The sequence below is a fragment of the Schistocerca cancellata genome, chromosome 10 (genome assembly GCF_023864275.1).
Source record: "Schistocerca cancellata isolate TAMUIC-IGC-003103 chromosome 10, iqSchCanc2.1, whole genome shotgun sequence".
Classification (NCBI taxonomy): Eukaryota; Metazoa; Arthropoda; class Insecta; order Orthoptera; family Acrididae; genus Schistocerca; species Schistocerca cancellata.
In genome coordinates, this window is record NC_064635.1 from 69,724,747 (window position 1) to 69,740,587 (window position 15,841).

Below are 15,841 nucleotides of genomic sequence, written 5' to 3' on the forward strand. Positions count from 1 at the left end.
GATAGAGGGAAACATTCCACGTGGGAAAAATATATTTAAAAAGAAAGATGATGAGACTTACCAAACAAAAGCGCTGGCAGGTCAATAGACACACAAACAAACACAAACATACACACAAAATTCTAGCTTTCGCAACCAACGGTTGCCTCGTCAGGAAAGAGGGACGAGGCAACCGTTGGTTGTGAAAGCTAGAATTTTGTGTGTATGTTTGTGTTTGTTTGTGTGTCTATCAACCTGCCAGCGCTTTTGTTTGGTAAGTCTCATCATCTTCCTATATGCGAACAGTTAGATAAATATGGAAGACATACTACGCATATATGTATCACCTAACATAATCTTCCAGTAAATTGGTAATATTTGCCACTGTAGATTTTTGATGTTGAGATATCTAACAAATGTATATCACAAGCTACTGTACCTAGCATAATCTAAGTTCTGCTTAGTCACAGGTTTTTACTTTAACTAGAAGAATATTCTGAAGATCTAATATTGTTTTTACTAAAAAGAATTTTAACAAAGTACTTGAAGATGGCCTAAGACCAAAATTGTGCAGTACCATCAATATAATCTAAACGGTAATAGTTGCAGGCAGTATGGACTCATTTTAAAAAAATTCTTAGCAACTGGGAACCCAAGCTCAAAGAAACTCACTTTCTATATTTCTGCAACTATTATTTATTTACACACAAACCAGTTCAACTTTTCTCATTTTATTTATTTATTTTTTATAATGAAATACTTCTGTTTCTCAGAACTATATAACTACCTAACTAATAACTCTGTACATACAATAAAGGAAAGGCAAACACTTATCTTTAGCAGACAACGGAACACAGTATTAACAACTAGGATTCGAGCCCTGCCTCTGGCTCACAGGTCAAACCTCATTTTATCTGAGACTGTGTCATTCAGTTATCGCCTGACAATGGCCTCAGAAGCTGAGGATGAATTTGTGAGTAAATAAATAGTAGCTTCAGACAATAGACAAACTGTTTAGCTATTTTATAACAACAAAAATAATCAATTATTATAATATACTGTAAATGGAGAGCGGCATCAAACCAGTCTCAGGACTGAAGACCACAACAACAACAACTGTAAATGGATAGATAAAAAAAAATCTACTCACCAAGCAGCAGCAGGCAAACACTCACACAAAATGATTTAACTTTTACAAGCTTTCAGAGCCAGTGTCTGCTTCTTCTGGCAGAAGAGTTGAAGGAGAAAGAAGAGGGGTGAAGGAAAAGAACTGGAAAGGTTTGGAGAAAGGGGTATAGTTCCGAAAAGTCACCCAGAACCCCAGGTCAGGGGACACTTGTCAGACAGGATGAGAAGAAAAAACTGAATGTTGGGGACTGCACAGGATGAGGTTTGAAAACCTAAGGGCTTAAATGTGGAAGACAGGGTAACGTGCAAGACAGAGATTACTGCTAAAACATCGTGCACAAGTTAGTAAGAGTGAAAAACTAAATGCATTGTACGTAACAGAGGTGGGAGGCGGGTTGGCGAAAAATAGACAAGTCAGAAAATGAAAGAGATAGAAAACTAAAATGGAGTGAAGAAAGGAGTAGTTACTGTGGATAAATGCTGAGACGGAAGGATTAATGTGCAATAGTATTGAAGGAAATTGACGGAGATCCGAAATGTGAAATAATTTGGGTGAAGGTCATGGTTAAAGCAGGCTCAAACATGGTAATTGGATGTCTCTATAGGCCCCCTGGCTCAGCGGCTGTTGTGGCAGAGCACCTGAAGGAAAATTTGGAAAATATTTCAAGTAGATTTCGCGACCATGTTATAGTTCTGGGTGGGGATTTTAATTAGCCGGATATAGACTGGGAGACTCAAAAGTTTGTAACAGGTGGCAGGGACAAAGAATCCAGTGAAAATTTTTTAAGTGCATTATCTGACAACTACCTTGAGCAGTTAAACAGATAACCGACTTGTGGCGATAACATATTAGACCTTCTGGTGACAAACAGACCCAAACTACTTGAAACAGTTAACGCGGAATAGGGAATCAGCGAACATAAAGCGGTTACTGCATCGATGATTTCAGCCGTAAATAGAAATATTAAAAAAGGTAGGAAGATTTTTCTGTTTAGCAAAAGTGACAAAAAGCAGATTTCAGAGTACTTGATGGCTCAACACAAAAGTTTTGTCTCAAGTACAGATATGTTGAGGATCAGTGGACAAAGTTCAAAACCATCGTACATATTACAATATGCATTAGATGAGTATGTGCCAAGCAAGATCGTAAGAGATGGAAAAGAGCCACCGTGGTACAACAACCAAGTTAGATAACTGCTGCGGAAGCAAAGGGAACTTCACAGCAAACATAAACATAGCCAAAGCCTTGCAGACAAACAAAAATTACGCGAAGCGAAATGTAGTCTGAAGGGGGCGGTGGAGGGGGGAGGGGGGGGGGGGGGGCAGTTATGCAAGAGGCGTTAGGCGTTTAATGAATTCAAAAGTAAAGTTCTACATACTGACTTGGCAGAAAATCCTAAGAAATTTTGGTCTTATGTCAAAGCAGTAGGTGGATCAAAACAAAATGTCCAGACACTCTGTGACCAAAATGGTACTGAAACAGAGGATGACAGACTAAAGGTCGAAATACTAAAGGTCTTTTTCCAAAGATGTTTCACAGAGGAAGACTGCACTGTAGTTCCTTCTATAGATTGTCGCACAGTTGACAAAATGGTAAATATTGAAATAGACGACAGAGGGATAGAGAAACAATTAAAATCACTCAAAAGAGGAAAGGCCGCTGGACCTGAAGGGATACCAGTTCGATTTTACACAGAGCACACGAAGGAACTTCACCCCCTTCTTGCAGCGGTGTACCGTAGGTCTCTAGAAGAGCGTAGTGTTCCAAAGGATTGGAAAAGGACACAGGTCACCCCCATTTTCAAGAAGGGACATCGAACAGAGGTGCAGAACTATAGACCTATATCTCTAACGTCTATCTGTTGTAGAATTTTGGAACACGTATTATGTTAGAGAATAATGACTTTTCTGGAGACTAGAAATCTACTCTGTAGGAATCAGCGTGGGTTTCGAAAAAGACGATCATGTGAAACCCAGCTCGCGCTATTCATCCATACATCAACGAGACTCAGAGGGCCATAGACACGGGTTCCCAAGTAGATGCCGTGTTTCTTGACTTCCACAATGCGTTCGATACAGTTCCCCACAGTCGTTTAATGAACAAAGTAAGAGCATATGGACTATCAGACCAATTGTGTGATTGGATTGAAGAGTTCCTAGATAACAGAACGCAGCATGTCATTCTCAATGGAGAGAAGTCTTCCGAAGTAAGAGTGATTTCAGGTGCGCCACAGGGGAGCGTTGTAGGACCGTTGCTATTCGTAATATACATAAATGACCTTGTGGATAACATCGGAAGTTCACTGAGGCTTTTTGTGGATGATGCTGCGGTATATCGAGAGGTTGTAACAATGGAAAATTGTACTGAAATGCAGGAGGATCTGCAACGAATTGACATGGTGCAGGGAATGGCAATTGAATATCAATGTAGACAAGTGTAATGTGCTGCGAATGCATAGAAAGAAAGATCCTTTATCATTTACCTACAATATAGCAGGTCAGCAACTGGAAGCAGTTAATTCCATAAATTATCTGGGAGTAGGCATTAGGAGTGATTTAAAATGGGATGATCATATAAAGTTGATCGTCGGTAAAGCAGATGCCAGACTGAGATTCATTGGAAGAATCCTAAGGAAATGCAGTCCGAAAACAAAGGAAGTAGGTTACAGTACGCTTGTTTGCCCACTGCTTGAATATTGCTCACCAGTGTGGGATCCGTACCAGATAGGGTTGATAGAAGAGATAGAGCAGATCCAATGGAGAGCAGCTTGCTTCGTTACAGGATCATTTAGTAATCGCGAAAGCGCTACGCAGGTAACAGATGAACTCCAGTGGAAGATTCTGCAACAGGGGCGCTCAGTAGCTCAGTACGGGCTTTTGTCGAAGTTTCGAGAACATACCTTCACCGAGGAGTCAAGCAGTATATTGCTCCCTCCTACGTATATCTCGCGAAGAGACCATTAGGATAAAATCAGAGAGATTAGAGCCCACACAGAGGCATACCGACAATCCTTCTTTCCACGAACAATACGAGACTGGAATAGAAGGGAGAACCGATAGAGGTACACAAAGTACGCTAAGCCACAAACTGACAGGTGGCTTGCGGAGTATGGATGTAGATGTAGATGTAAGTTAAGGCCAGGTGGGTGGTGAGAACCAAGAACTTGCACCACAATGTGCTTTACTGTTAAGTTCTAAGAGTGTACATTCTACCTATAGTGAAAGAAAAGATTATTAAAGTAAAATTAGAGAAATCTGAACTCACACGGAAATTTACTAACAGTTGCTCTTCCTGCACATAATTTGTGAGTGGAACAGCACAGAGGGAAAGTGCTGGTGGTACACAAAATGCTCTCTGGCTTCCAGAATGCAGATGTAGATACAGAAGAAGAGTTTGACATTTAGCTCTGTGCTGTCCGTCATCCAACGTGACGGTCAGAAAGCAGAGGCTGCCACCGACCACATGACCACGTACTCGGGGGCTCACCTTTTTGATGAGGGCGAGACCCCGCTGGCGCGCAGACGGCTCCTGCACATTCACGTTGTGCCGTAGGAAGGTCCGAACGAGCTGCAGCTCCGCAGGTGAGAACGGCTCCGTTGACCTGTGGCCCTCGACTAGCAGAGAGAGAGCCGACATCCTCGTCTGCAACAGAAAGCAAAATGTCTAGTTCATGGACAAATATATGAAAATGATTACAACATGATAGAAATAAATAAATAAATAAACGCCAACTGAGTACATGCATCAGCTTGGTGTGAGCCTTTGTATTTGATGCCAGTTCAGTAGGTTTCCTATCAGTCTCAGTGCTTACTTTACAAGGTAGTCTCACAATGCTGTGCAGATGCCATTCCAGAAATTTCCACCACAGAAAAATCTGAGGAGGTCACTGAGAATCAAGACCAGGACTGCCTGCGATGTCAACCAGAGGACAGTGGAGGTGGTTCATCATGACATAATGACCACACGAACCCTATTTAAAATGAGACATACGACAGAAAATCAATGTTAGTACAAAACTCGTACACACTGCTGTTTGAGTGTTGTCATCGGCCATTCAGTGTCCACTGCTGAAGTACATCTCTACGCATACGTTTAGCTATACTCACTTGTGTCGCTTGTAGTGGGTAAAGACCACTAGTATCACAGCTGTCTTTTTCTGCCAAGTGACATCAGGTAAATATGCATAGTTTTATACTTCAAATATATTTCAATATACTCACATCAGACCAGTTTATTCACGAGAATGCAGTTCCAAAACGCAGTGTGTTAAGTTTAACACTATTTGCAATAGCTGTCAATGGCATCTCAGTCACAGTCAGGAACCCTTGTTAGGCGTTCATTCTTTGTGGATAATTTTGTAATTTTCTGTTGTTTATCTGCTCTTAAATCAACAATTCACCAAGTACTGGTGATCACCACGAGGCTAAAAAATGTGTGAATACAACTGGTTTACGTTCTATTCAGAGAAAACTGGGTAAATTGTAACCACATTTGAGTTTTACGCAACCAGAGCTCAAAATGGTCGACAGTGTTTTAAATTTCAAGGAACTAACATGGATACTACACTTTGAAGGGGCATAAAATCATTAAACATTTGGAAATGTCTCAGAGGAAAGACACGGTGTGCAGACAGGTCCATCTCCAGCAGTTTATTGGAACACTTGTGAGATCCCACAAGATTATGGCAGCATTGTTCATATATTGGAACGAGCCTCCTACCTCGAGACGCCATATGCTGTCCACTACAGAGGTATCATGCTGTCAACAGAGGCCTGTCAGCCCGGACCAGTGTCGAGTTTAGGCTAGTGAACCACCACTACAAATATGCTAACACATCTTTGAAGTGAGGCAAGGTCTAAAAATACTAGCACTGCCTCAGTTGTTGGCAGTTAGCGAACTATGTACAGTAAAACCCCTATTTTAAGTTTTTGTGTAGCCCAGACTTTAAAAACACAAAAGAAGGAAAATGCAGAACTGAGGGAATTGTTAAAACCCCCACAAAATATAAGCAAAAACAAATATAATTGGCATATATGATTAAAAATCACAATCCTCTATAATACTCTGCATAAAATCTGTCTAAGTGAAGGAAATTAAAAGTACAACACAATGTCTATACAATAATTTGTGGAAATGAATTTCATCAATTCTTGAAAAATCACAGACGTGTAACAGCAAGTAAGAAGTCCTCAAAAAATTTACCCTGTAACCTAGCAGTAGTTGTATCATAATTGTGCAGTGAAGCTAAATGTTGTGAAGTTGTGTTGGCAACACCAATCATGGATTATGTCAACATTTCCTCTTACACATCGCCCCTCTCCACAAAGGCCTAAAATATTTCCTTAATTCCGACACCACCTGTAGAGTGAACCATCACTCTCTTGAGTCACTTTTAACTTGTTCAGTCATACTGAACGTCAACAGGAAGAAAAATGAGAGAAGCGAGCCATGGGGTAAGAACTTAAAATCAAGGTAAACCTTACTAGGAAGAAATGTACAACTGAGGAATTTTTAACATTGATCTTATGGGTTTTTCAGAGGAGCTACAAATTTATGGCAAAAAACATAAAATTGGAGACTGTAAAATCAAAGTTCCTCTGTTATGTGTTTGTGGGAAGACTGTTAGACACAGAAAAAACGGAAAACTAACACACTGAAGTGGGTACTTATTAAGATACCGTAAAATGAGGTAATCCGATCAAAAACAGCATTTTCTTTTTTTTTTTCGTCCATTTACTCTTGTGATATGAGAATAAAAATTCAGTACATTAATTTCACAACCCTGATAATGATATATTCATGTTTTACGTTATTTTTGGTTTATAATTGCAGTTATTATTTTAAGTTAATTGCCGACTTGTGTCACCTCCCCTGTTGAGGCGAATACGATCACCATTGTATTTTGTATGCAGGAACAGAGTCAGATGTCCAGTGGAGTGAATCTGATCACTATTCTGATTTCTTAAAAATATATTGCTGTATTTGCAACAAAATTTTACAATTTCTAGACTAAACAAATTTTTACAAGCACATTAAACTTGAGATTTTTGCTATAAAAACACTTGCATTCACGAAAACTGACAAACAAATATTAAGTTTTAGTTATTGAATGTCACAATCAATGTGAAAAGTATTTACTTAATTTCAATCATCTATCCATTCAAAAATTAATTTACCTCGCCTTCTATGTTCTGGAACAACTTTTTAAAATAATTTGGCCTCTTTCTACCACATTTGCATCACCAGTTTCTGGAAATACAAAATAAACATTACCATCAAGAACTTTCTTTCTCACACACGTCATTTCATAGGTGTCATTAGAGATGCTTTCTATTTTACCAATAAAAAAATCTGAACCTTTTTTTCGTAGGAAATTTTACTACTGTGAAATCGTTTTTATAAATACATGCCAATCTTTACTCTTCTCCTTGTCCATTTCTTCATTTTCATTTAACTCTTGCTGTTCTAGATCACTGTTACATGTTCTGGACAGGGAGTCCCTGATTGCAGCCCTGTCATTATCATTTTCATTGAAGTCACCGAGTTAATGCTAAACGCTTTGTTTGGCGCGGATTTTCTTTTGTTTAGTTAGAGCGAGCGTTTTTGAATTGCATTTCAAATGATGTAAAATTGCTATGGTCATAAGTGCCCATTCTGTGGCTTGGTGAAGGGTAAAAAGCTGATATTTAAATCAGCAGCAATGGAGGTGAAACTCAAGAAAGAGGGAAACTAAAAACGATAGGAAATCTTAGAAAGTTGCTATCGAAGGGTGTGTTGTTTTCCCCAAAATGAGCTTCAAATGACCAATGTCATCTCACTAACACTTATAAATTCAAGAACATGATTGGCTGAGTGCGTGTCGTCTGCTAAAAGTGAAAATATATCAGACGACAGCTGTAAACGGGCATGTAGCAGATTAAAATAGGAGTACTGAAGTTAAAGATGTCTCACCATCCACGATTGAGAACAATGGGGGAAAACAGGGGAGGATCGCCACATAAAAGATGTCAATGGCTAAAAAGATAGTGCCCAATCCAGAGTCTAGTTACAATTACCTCCCCTCGATGACAAGACCAGGAGGAAGAGGTCCAAGAACAGGGAAGAGGTTTCATGTCCCGTAATTTATTATCCTGTAGTGCAGACCAACATGTGTGCCATAAAAGAGCAACATGATGACATAAGACACTCTGTAGATTGGCAAAGGGAACCATGCAAACAGCAGGCCAAGGAAGAGAGACAACAGCTTTTGCCGCTATATTGGCTGCCTCGTTTCCGCATACACCAACATGCCCTGGGATCCAGAGGAATGCCACAGAGATGCCCCCCAAGTGGAGCCCATGGAGGCAATCCTGAATTCGGTGGACCTGAGAGTGGACGGGATAAAGAGCTTGGAGGTTGAAAAGAGAGCTGAGAGAATCTGAGCATATAATATAATGTATCCCCTGATGGCAACGGATGTACTGGACAGCCTGGAGAACAGCGTCAAGTTCTGCAGTAAAAACCGAATACTGGTTGGGAAGCCGAAATGTAATGGGGGTTTCGTCAATAATATAGGCACTCCCAAAACCTCAAAACCAAAGGTGATCTTGGAGATGTCAGTATAGATAAATGTGGCATCCTCCATTTGTGCACATATAGCAGCAAATGCCCAGGAAGCTGACAAAGGTCACGGAGAAGGCAGGTCCAAGGGTGAAGCCAAGGTGGTGCTGTACCCCCATTTGTCAAGAAAGTTTTAGGAAATTGGAAGGAAAGTGAATGTAGCTGTTGATGAAAGCAGACTCCTGGTGATAGTAGAGAGGAAGGGCTGTCTGCATATCCTAAATCCAAGGAGGTGTCGAAAAAAAGGGCACAGGTTGGATGAGCAGGCATGGAAGCCAGATGACTAGCGTAATGACTCAGAAGGAGAGCTCGCCAATTGGACAATGGAGGTTCAGTAGTCTCAGCGTAAAGGGTCTCCACGAGGTTAGTGTAAAAAGCTCCAAATGCTAAAGGCAGAATATAGACGCCAAAGAATAGACAGCGATGCAGAGGAGTAAACTATGCTTCCACAGTCCAATTTCAAGCGCACTAAGGTGCAATATAGGCGGAGGAAGATGACTCGGTCTGTTCCCCAGGGGGTACCACTCAGAATACGGAGGGTGTTGAGGGATCGTAGACAGCGAGCCGAAAGGTATGAAACAGAGGAAGACCAGTACAGCTTTCTGTCAAACACAAGTCCCAAGAATTTGGTGACATTTGCAAACGAAAAGTCAACAGGGCCTAGATGTAGGGAAGGCGGATGAAACTCCACAAGAATTAACACAGACAGTTTTACTGGGAGAAAATCGGAAGCTGGTTTCGATGCTCCACGAGTGGGTGTGATCGAAACATCCTTGAAGAGATCGTTCAGGAACACTGGTCTGTTGAGAGCTGTAGTAAATCGCAAAATCATTGACAAAGAGGGAGCCCGAGACACCGGAAAGGAGACAATCCATAATTGGATTTATGGCGATGGCAAACAGTACAACACTTAGCATGGAGCTTAGGGGCACCCCATTTTCTTGGGAGAAGGTACGGAATAGAGTAGTGTTCACCTGCAATTGCGTGCGTGCTTTTGTGTGTGTGTGTGTGTGTGTGTGTGTGTGTGTGTGTGTGTGGAGACGTGGTGCCAACTCCCTACAGTAACCTACCAAGGCCTCCGGACATACTGGCCGTAAGGTAGGTGGTCATAATGTTCTGGCTGATCAGTGAATATATATCTTCTGCTTGTTTAGTTGTTCTCTGAACTTTGATTATCATTGTTGCCACAAATGCATCACAAATAGTGATACCAGTTTCAATGTGAACATCCCCAAAGAGATTATGTCTATTTGTAGCCATTAGATCCTATATATTACCACCATGAATGGGGTTTATCTGTTCTAGGTAGTTTTCATAGAAGACATTTAGTAATGTTTCAAAGGATCATGCCCACCACTAAAAAAACTGTAATTTTCCCAATTGATTGTTGGATGATTGAAGTCTCCACCAATGCTTACAGCATGATTGGGGCATGTATGTATAACCGAATTTAGGTTTTCTCTAAAGTTTTTGGTTACATCAGAATACGTGTTTGGTGGGCAACAGAAGGACCCAGTTACCACTTTATTCCTACCCTTGATACTGAATCTTGCCCACACAATCTCACAAGCGGCTCCAATATCTATGTCAGTGGATTTGGGTGTCTTGACTACTGCGACAAATATACCACCATTTCCCATTTGCCTATTCTTTTGATATACACTTCAATTTTCCCCATAAATCTCATTGCTATCAATTTCAGGTTTCAACCAGTTCTCTGTACCTAGTATTACATGAGAGTCATTGCTTGTCAGAAGTGCTTCGAACTTGAGCACTTCGTTGTGAATGCTTTGGCAGTTAAGCACTAGGAAATACTCTCACCTGTGGGAGGCATTTCTTTCCCTCTTACAGTGACACTTCTGGGTTACCTGGACTGGATGGAGAGTCGCCTAATCTAAAAAACTGTTGCATGCGCCCTACCTACCTAGGTATCAGTCTCTGACGTGTAGTGCACACGTGACCCATTTAGGGGCACCCTACAGTTTTCTATCCCATGGCACAAGGCCAGGAAGTCGCAGCCTTGCTTTTCACAGAACCATCAAAGTCGTTGGTTGAGTCCTTTCACTTGACTCAGAACCCAGAGGCTGCGATCAATTCTGGGGACAATGCTGCAAATTGTGACCTTAGTTGAAACTCTACATATAATTCTGGTCTTCTCAACCTTTTCTGTCAATCACTGCAAAAATCCAAGTACGATGTCAGAGCCCAACGACAGATATCTTTTGTTCAAGCATGTGCCACAATCAGCAGTTGCTTGCACCCTGTTCCTCAATGGCTTCCAGAATAGCCTTTTCAATACATTGAATGAGGCCCCCAGGCATACATACTGGTGTCCTTTCCTGTCCCTTGCTGCCATTTCCTTAAGATGTACCCCGAAGAATCTTCAAACAAAAAACTGTGCCCAGAGGTTGGAAGAAATCACAAGTGACACCCACCTACAAGAAGGGCAACAGAAGTGAACTACAGAACTATTGTCCAACATCCTCGACATACATTTTGTTGTGGCGTAGCAAAACAGCCACGCCACGCTGAGGTAGCCGAAAGGCACGCGTACACACACGCCGGCTGGCGTGAGTTCTGGAACAGGATACCTAATTAATGCTATAAGAAAAGTATGCAGCTCCTTGAATACTTAACTTTAATGCATCCTTGTAGTACATCGCTATTGACGATACAAATGAGTCTATCTCCAGATACGGTTAATTACAATCACTGTAAGGCTAATGGCGCCTTGCTAGGTCGTAGCCATGGACTTAGCTGAAGGCTATTCTATCGGTCTCTCGGCAAATGAGAGCAAGGCTTCGTCAGTGTAGTCGCTAACAAAGTCGTCGTACAACTGGGGCGAGTGCTAGTCCGCCTCTCTAGACCTGCCATGTGGTGGCGCTAGGTCTGCAAGTACTGACAGTGGCGACACGCGGGTCCGACATGTACTAATGGACCGCGGCCGATTTAAGCTACCACCTAGCAAGTGTGGTGTCTGGCGGTGACACCACACATTTGCTGTAGAATCTGAGAGCATACGCCAAACTCAAATGTAAAGAGGAATATCTAAGAGACTGACCTATTTCATGCTAACCAGCACAGATTTCAAATACACTGATCATGTGAAACCTGACTTGCACTTTTTTCATATGACAGATCACAGCAGTCAGGTAGATGCAGTATTTGTTGACTTCTGAAAGGCATTTGACTTGATACCACCCATAGACTTATTACCAAAAGTACAATCATCTTGAATACTGAATGAGATTTATAACTGGATTGAGGATTTTTTGGTATGAAGGACACAGCAAGTTATCTTGGATGCAGAGTCATCAACGGTTAGAGAATACAGCCAATGCATAACTGACAAGGGACAGCAGATATGCTGCAAATGTTTGAAGGCAAGACTGACAAGTAGTCGCAGTCTCCTTTATCGCCCTAAGTTTATTTGGGGAGTCCATGATGGACCACTCAGAGTTCCAGACATCTAACAATGATGGTGTAGGAGTAAGCTCAATGTCAATTTCTGAAACTCCCATTTCCAAACTCGGCATCCTGGTAACCAAATTTGCCAAGTGCATTATACAAGAACTGTAGGCAACTTTCCCTCTACTTACCTCCTCATTCTCGTGCAGCAGTGCATCCTCGAGGGCTCCGTAGGACAGTACGCCCTTCCAGAGACCTGGACGGCCGGCACCCTCACGCAGCCGCGCATCCAGTGCACCTTGCCGGTGCGCCACGCGTAGCCACGCCAGCGCTGCCCGCGCACTTGCACCGGCCTCTGCACCGCCCGCACCTCCACCGATGGCGGCGAAGGCCGCCGGGCAGGCTCGCGCTGCCGCCGCCACCAACCGCTCCGCGCCGGCTGCCGCTCCGTCGGGCACCTCGAGCGACGGCAGCAGCGGACGCACCCACGTGCGCGCCCACACCTGTTCTGCCTCCTCTCCACAGCCGCGGCTCTCCTCCCAATGCTTCAGCATCAGTGCCTCGTATGCCGATATCACCTGCGGCAGTGTCACCGGTGGCCACAGTGTCAGTACAGAAATGGAAAGTCCTCGGGGAAACTTAAATTACGTAACGAGTACAGTCGAGACTAGAGCTAACTAATACGGAACATCGTACAACTGCACAGCTGCTGTGACAGCCACCTATCCACATTCTGTGCTGAATACACAGTGTAGCCACCCAGTTCTACATTTTTGTACAATGCATATTTTGAATAAGTTAAACAATGGAAACTCCAGATTGGAATATTGAGGTGTAACATGTCATTCACAGAATGACGTGTTCCATGTCTTAAGTATCCACTGGCCAATGCGGGATGTTTATCCGTTAAGCAGGAAGCACCCCCCCCCCCCCCCCCTTTCGGGAGGTTTTTATGACAGTTTGTGCAGGTCGGAATTGTAGAGATCCTGTCCTGTTCACAGCGCAGGCCACGAGCTGGTGCTACTACCTGCTGAGTGGAGTTGTCTGCTCATTAAGAGGAGTTAGAGTTGTACATTATAGGTAACACATTGAGTTCAACTTCTCTAAGAGCATTATTCCACTGGAACAAGAAAATCCTCTTTTGGCATCTTTGATACAACAGATCAAAATCCACACAGGAGAAGCCGTGTCACGATTCAAGTGCACTGAATAGCAGAACCCTTACAGCATTGATATTGAACAGTGATTGTGAAAAAAAGGGAGAGAAGCAAGAAACCTAGCAAGACATGGAAGTTACAGATAGACTACAGGAATGTTTCAACGGCCTATTCCTAACACCTGTGTTAGGGAAATAAAAGACCAAGGAAACATTCTAATATCAACAACACGAGGAAAAGAAAAAGATTGTTACCCACCACAAGATGCCACGTTAAATTGAAGACAGGCACAATGAAGAGACACTTCCACATTAGCTTTCAGCCAAAGGTTTCTTCAGAAAAGGAAACACAACATTTATTCACACAAACAAACACACCTCTCACACACTCATGTATGCCATCTCTGGAAAATCAGACTGGAATGAAACCGTCACTTGGAATGAAAGCAGCAATCTGGAGGGGGCAGGGAAGGGGAAGTGATAGTAGAGTATGGGTGAGCAGAAAGAAGAGCACTGTCTGGTGGAGCAGGCAGGAAATACAAGGTGTACAACAATTTTGCTTCCACCGTTTGCAGATAGGTGGCAACAACGGTAAGTAGCAGTCGAAAGAAACAGATCACAGACGTCAGGCAGTTAGCTTGGACCTCGGTCAACATAACCTCATTCAAACATTAGTCGATTTGTGTCCGCATCATAAAGTTGTTCTTGATTGAAAATGTGAGTTTATGAGTCTAATTCTTGGTATTTGTGGGAGGTGTTACTGTTTTATTTCAATATGAAGAAAACAGCAGCTGAGTCTCATCAAATTCTCTCAAGTATGCATAGTAAGGACGCTATTAGTGAAAGAATGTGTCGTGAGTGGTTTCAACACTTCAAGAACAGTGATTTTAACATCTTAGACCGGCACAGTGGTGGAAGAGAGAATGTTTTCGAAGATGTGGAATTGGAGACATTGGTGAGTGAAGACTCACGTCAGACTCAAGAAGAATTGACACGGTTAGTGGGAGTGACACAGCAACACATCTCAAAACGTCTCAAGGCTATGGGCATGATTCAGAAAGAAGGAACTTGGGTCCCATGTGGGCTGAAACCGAGAGACATTGAATGGCATTTGTGTGTTTGTGAACAGTTGCTTCAGAGGCAAAAACGGAATGGATTTCTGCATCGCATTGTGACCAGGGACGAAAAATGGGTTCATTACAATAACCCTAAATGCAAAAAATCATGGTGATATCCCAGCCACGCTTCCATGTCGACGGCTAAACCAAATATTCACGGCTCCAAGATCATGCTCTGCATTTGATGGGACCAGCTCAGTGTCGTGTACTATGAGGTGTTAAAACCAAGTGAAACAATCACAGGTGCTCATTATTGAATGCAATTAATGCATTTGAGCAGAACATTAAAAGACAAACGGCCGCAATACTGCGAGAGGCAAGATAAAGTGATTTTGCAGCACGACAACGCTCAATCCCACATTGCAAAAGAGGTCAAAACGTACTTAATGGCGCATGGCCTGGCTGACCAACACTTTCAATCTCACGAAGAAGTCACAAATTGGATTGATTCATGGATTGCTTCCAAAGACAAACAATTTTTTCAACATGGGTTTTGTACACTGCCTGAAAGATGGGAGAAAGTAGTGGCCAGCGATAGAAAATACCTTGATTGATACATGTGTAACCAACTTGTTTCATTAAAGCCTCAAAAGTTTGGGAAAAAAACGTCGGAAGCAAAGCTGTACACCTTGTACACGGAAGCATAACAAGACAGTCACCAGGCACAGCGTCAGTAGTCTGTGGGGCAGGAAGGGGGGGGGGGGGGGGGAGCCGAAAAGGAGAAAGGGAAAGACAGGCAGGTGGCAGGTGCTTTGGTAGAGGGTGACACACAATGAGGGTGAGAGACATGAGTGGAGAGGAGGTGATAGGACAGAGGGGGTGGAAACTGTTGGATGGAGGGGTGAGGACAGTAGGTTACCATAGGTTCGATTCTTCAGGTTGGCTACGTTGTTTGGTAGGGGGGAACATACACATAGTCTTAAATGAAACCCCAGAGAAAGAAATCCAGTGGCATCAAGCCTGGAGATCAGTGAAAGTAGCCATTTTATCTGTGTACTGAGCTGGTACTCCTGGTGGTGAAATGACGTTCTGATGTACTGTGTGAATCAAACTTCAAGTTGTTTGCTACAAAATGACGCATCTACTGATTCTGCAAGATATCTCAAAAAATTTCTGTAATATTCCAAAGTTTTAAAGTGCTTTTTGAGTCCCCCAGCGTAAAAAGATGTGTAATTATTGCAGCAGAGCTGATATATGACATGGCTGCTTTCACAGGTAGCCCGGCCTCTGATGGGGTATGAGATGATGATCACGCGTGTCAGAGGTGTGGTTGTTTGTGTCTATGAATGTATGTGTGTTTTCTTTTCTGAATAAGGCTTTGGCCTTTAGCTAAATGTGTAAGCCGTTTCTCTATGCTTGTATGCAACTCAACATGTCATCCTTTGTACTAGTTCGCTCTGAAGGAGACACTGCCAGAAAGCTTAGTGGAATTTGTGATCTCCCTTACATTGA

At 42.5% G+C, this 15,841-nt stretch overlaps 1 protein-coding gene across 1 annotated transcript in view; it reads right to left on the minus strand.

Moving 5' to 3' along the window:
• The window catches only part of LOC126106118 (thyroid adenoma-associated protein homolog), a 230,947-nt gene that overhangs the window by 138,399 nt on the left and 76,707 nt on the right, over positions 1 to 15,841 (minus strand). Inside the window, 2 exon segments of the mRNA XM_049912364.1 lie at positions 4,595 to 4,750; positions 12,307 to 12,693. Of these exon segments, the coding sequence (XP_049768321.1) occupies positions 4,595 to 4,750; positions 12,307 to 12,693 (543 nt within the window).